The 2974-nt window shown below is 53.2% G+C and overlaps 1 protein-coding gene across 3 annotated transcripts; it reads left to right on the top strand.

Moving 5' to 3' along the window:
* Positions 1-125: 125 nt before the first annotated feature.
* Positions 126-2968, top strand: LOC123176954 (pentatricopeptide repeat-containing protein At5g08510-like). Of its 3 annotated transcripts, XR_006488714.1 has the most exons (3): positions 126-1086; positions 1281-2431; positions 2800-2968. XR_006488714.1 is itself a non-coding variant. In XM_044590953.1 (2 exons), the coding sequence occupies exons 1-2, from the start codon at positions 163-165 to the stop codon at positions 1893-1895; spliced, it is 1539 nt and encodes a 512-aa protein (XP_044446888.1). In that variant the 5' UTR covers positions 126-162; the 3' UTR covers positions 1896-2968. The 3 variants fall into 3 exon arrangements, 2 of the variants coding, with proteins under 2 accessions (XP_044446888.1, XP_044446889.1); XM_044590953.1 differs by having other exon boundaries at positions 1281-2968; XM_044590954.1 differs by lacking the exon at positions 2800-2968 and having other exon boundaries at positions 1288-1589.
* The last annotated feature ends 6 nt before the right edge of the window (positions 2969-2974 follow it).

Raw genomic sequence — 2974 nt, forward strand, 5'->3', positions numbered from 1 at the left:
CCCGCCCGCCCGATTAGGCCGGAGCGCACGCTAAGGCATTATACGCGCTCGCTTACAATATATATATATATATATATATAGAGAGAGAGAGAGAGAGAGAGAGAGAGAGAGAGAGAACACTTGGATGGGGCTTTGACGACCCGCTCGCAGAGTGGTTCGTTCATGGAGGAAGTGAGGCGGCTCCACGCGCGCTTGCTCCGGCGCGGGGAGCGCCGCCTGCAGCCGCTCCTCCTCCGCGTCCTCGCCGCCGGCGACCTCCGCTACGCCGCGCTCCTCCTCGCCACCTCCTCTCCTCCCTCCGCGACGCTCCACGACCGCCTCCTCCAGGCGCTGGCCGCCTCGCGCAGCCCGCTCCTCCTCCGCTCCTTCTCCCGCGCCCACCGCCTCCGCCTCCTCACCCCTCTCTCCTTCACCTTCCTCCTCTCCGCCGCACCCCCCTCCTCTGCGCCCTTCGCGCTCTCCGCCCACGCCCTGCTGCTCAGGTCCGGCCACCTCGCGCCCGGCGACCCCTTCCTCAGCTCCGCGCTCGTCTCCTTCTACGCCAGGACCCGCCTCCTGCGCGACGCCAGGCGGGTGTTCGACGAAATGCCGCGCGGGGACACGGCCGTCAGCAACGCGCTGCTCTCGGCCTACGCCAGGGCCGGCCTCCTCGACGCCGCGGAGAAGCTGTTCGGGGAAATGCCGGACCGGAACGTGGTCTCCTGGACCGCGATGGTGTCCGGGTACGTGCAGAACGGCCGGCACGAGGAGGCCGTGGGGGCGTTCCTGGAGATGTGGGAGGGGGCAGGGGTGCAGCCGAATGAGCTGACGGTGAGCAGCGTGCTGCCCGCGTGCGCGGCTGTTGGGGCCATGGAGCTGGGGAGGAAGGTGGAGGAGTACGCGAGGGGCAAAGGCCACCTGGTGAATGTGTATGTGGCCAATGCACTGCTGGAGATGTATGCCAAGTGTGGCAGCATCCAGAGAGCTTGGCAGGTGTTTCAGGGGATCGGTCGTCGGCGAGATCTCTGTTCTTCGAACTCAATGATCATGGCATTCGCCTTGCATGGCTCCTGGAGGGAAGCACTTGCCTTGTTCCATAAGTTGAGGGTGAGGATTTCTTCCTTGAATTGTAATTTACTCCTATGTGTTGGCACCAACGCAGCATCACTTCCTTGCAAAGTTATTATTTGGTACTAGATTTAGTGATTGTTGACATTGTAACCACATAGCAAATTACATTATTTTGATATGCCTTGCTCCTTTGTCACTGTGGAACGTGGAGCTTATTTTACTGTATTTAGATGACAGGGGCTAAACCAGATGGTATCACATTTGTTGGAGTCATTTTGGCTTGCACTCATGGAGGTTTGGTAGATGAAGGAAAGCTACTCTTCAACTCCATGGAGGCCGAATTTAGTCTTACTCCAAGAATTGAGCACTATGGTTGCATGGTTGATCTGCTTGGGCGTGCTGGTCTCCTGAATGAAGCCTACAGTATGATAGTAAGCATGCCAGTGGAGCCTGACGCCGTCATCTGGGGAGCCTTGCTCGGTGCCTGCAGCTTCCATGGAAACGTAGAACTAGCGGAAACAGCAGTAAACAAACTCATCTTTCTTGAGCCACAAAACACTGGAAATCTGGTGATCCTGTCAAACATATACGCGTCGTCTGGAAAATGGGACGGTGTTGCCCAGGTATGGAAGTTACTCAAGGAGAAAGACCACAAGAAATCAGCTGGGTACAGCTTCATAGAGCTAGATGGCAGGATGCACAAGTTCCTTGTTGAGGATAAGTCACATCCAAGATTTGTGGAGGTGTACAGCACCCTTGACAGTGTCACAATGCTCATGAAGCTTGTCGGACTAGAAAATGAGGAAGAAGCGGAACAGCTGTTTCTGTCACCTGTAGAGATCTAAATTCCTAGAGATGTGAAGAGACTGTGATCATAAAAGTGATCTGGGATTTCCTATGAACTGCTCTGATCTGATCTTCCGAGTCAAATTGATGTAGCAAGGGATTTTTCAAAAGGTGGCAACAGAAGGAATGCCAAATCAAGTCAGTGCGTAGCACCACCTGGGCATCGACTCTTCTCTTCTTGCTGCTATAAATCAAAATGGTCGTTCATGCTGTGCTTGCTATTAAGATGCACAGACCACCGAGAATTGCAGACGAAGCATATAATTCCAAGATACAGCCCAACAAGGTACGTTTATTCTTGAGCAGAGGCGGAGCCAATCCTCTGTTCCCTTTTGGAGCTTTGGCATCTGGCAAGTTATAGCTGCAACCTGCGACGACGCCGAGGTGAGTTTTCCCAAAAGAACATCATTGCCAGTTGCTCGGAAGGTGCTGTTGCGTAGTGGAGAGGAGGTTGACCTGCAGAGCCTGGACCTCTCGGGGTCACCGGCGGTAGCGCCACCAGTGATCTTGAGAACCAGACTATAGTCCCAACAAGGTACATCTCGTTTCATGAATGAGGCGATCCCTGTAATAACACGTTCCCTCCTGATGTGTTCGATTGCAGTTTATTACTCAATTTTGATTTATTATTGAGCTGGTAAAAGAAGTAGCAGATATAGAGAGTTTGTTTATAGCCCCCGTGCACATGCAGGATGTATCCATTATCTGGACTGGCCTTTTTTTTTTGTCAAGATCTATGTTGGAATCTTGGAAATTGTTTGCTCGTTTGGAGAACATAATAAAAATGGCTAGACAGGACTCGAAAAAAAATGGCTAGAATTTTCTTTGCCGCAACATGTCAATTTCTAGTTATTTTTGGGGTTTTGCTAAATGTCACGTGGCTGAATTTTTTGCTGGCGTCAGTTGAATTTGGTCGAGGCCAATGATAGGGGCGACGTGAGGAGCGCAGTGATGTTGACCCTGGCGTGGCCGAGCCAGGACCTCGCTGGAGACAGGACAATGCTGCGAAGGGCAGCAAGCTGTGGTGTCCAGGCTAAGGTGAGGAAGCAGGTTGACGGGTGCGGGTCAAGGAGGAGGG

This window comes from Triticum aestivum, unplaced genomic scaffold (genome assembly GCF_018294505.1).
Source record: "Triticum aestivum cultivar Chinese Spring unplaced genomic scaffold, IWGSC CS RefSeq v2.1 scaffold25832, whole genome shotgun sequence".
Lineage (NCBI taxonomy): Eukaryota > Viridiplantae > Streptophyta > Magnoliopsida > Poales > Poaceae > Triticum > Triticum aestivum.

What these genes read in the sequence shown, in the direction of transcription:
- LOC123176954 (XM_044590953.1), top strand. Translation starts at nt 163, where the DNA reads ATGGAGGAAGTGAGGCGGCTCCACGCGCGCTTGCTCCGGCGCGGGGAG. An exon ending in CCTTGTTCCATAAGTTGAGG is followed by an intron (nt 1,087 to 1,280) that starts GTGAGGATTTCT and finishes TACTGTATTTAG; the next exon opens with ATGACAGGGGCTAAACCAGA.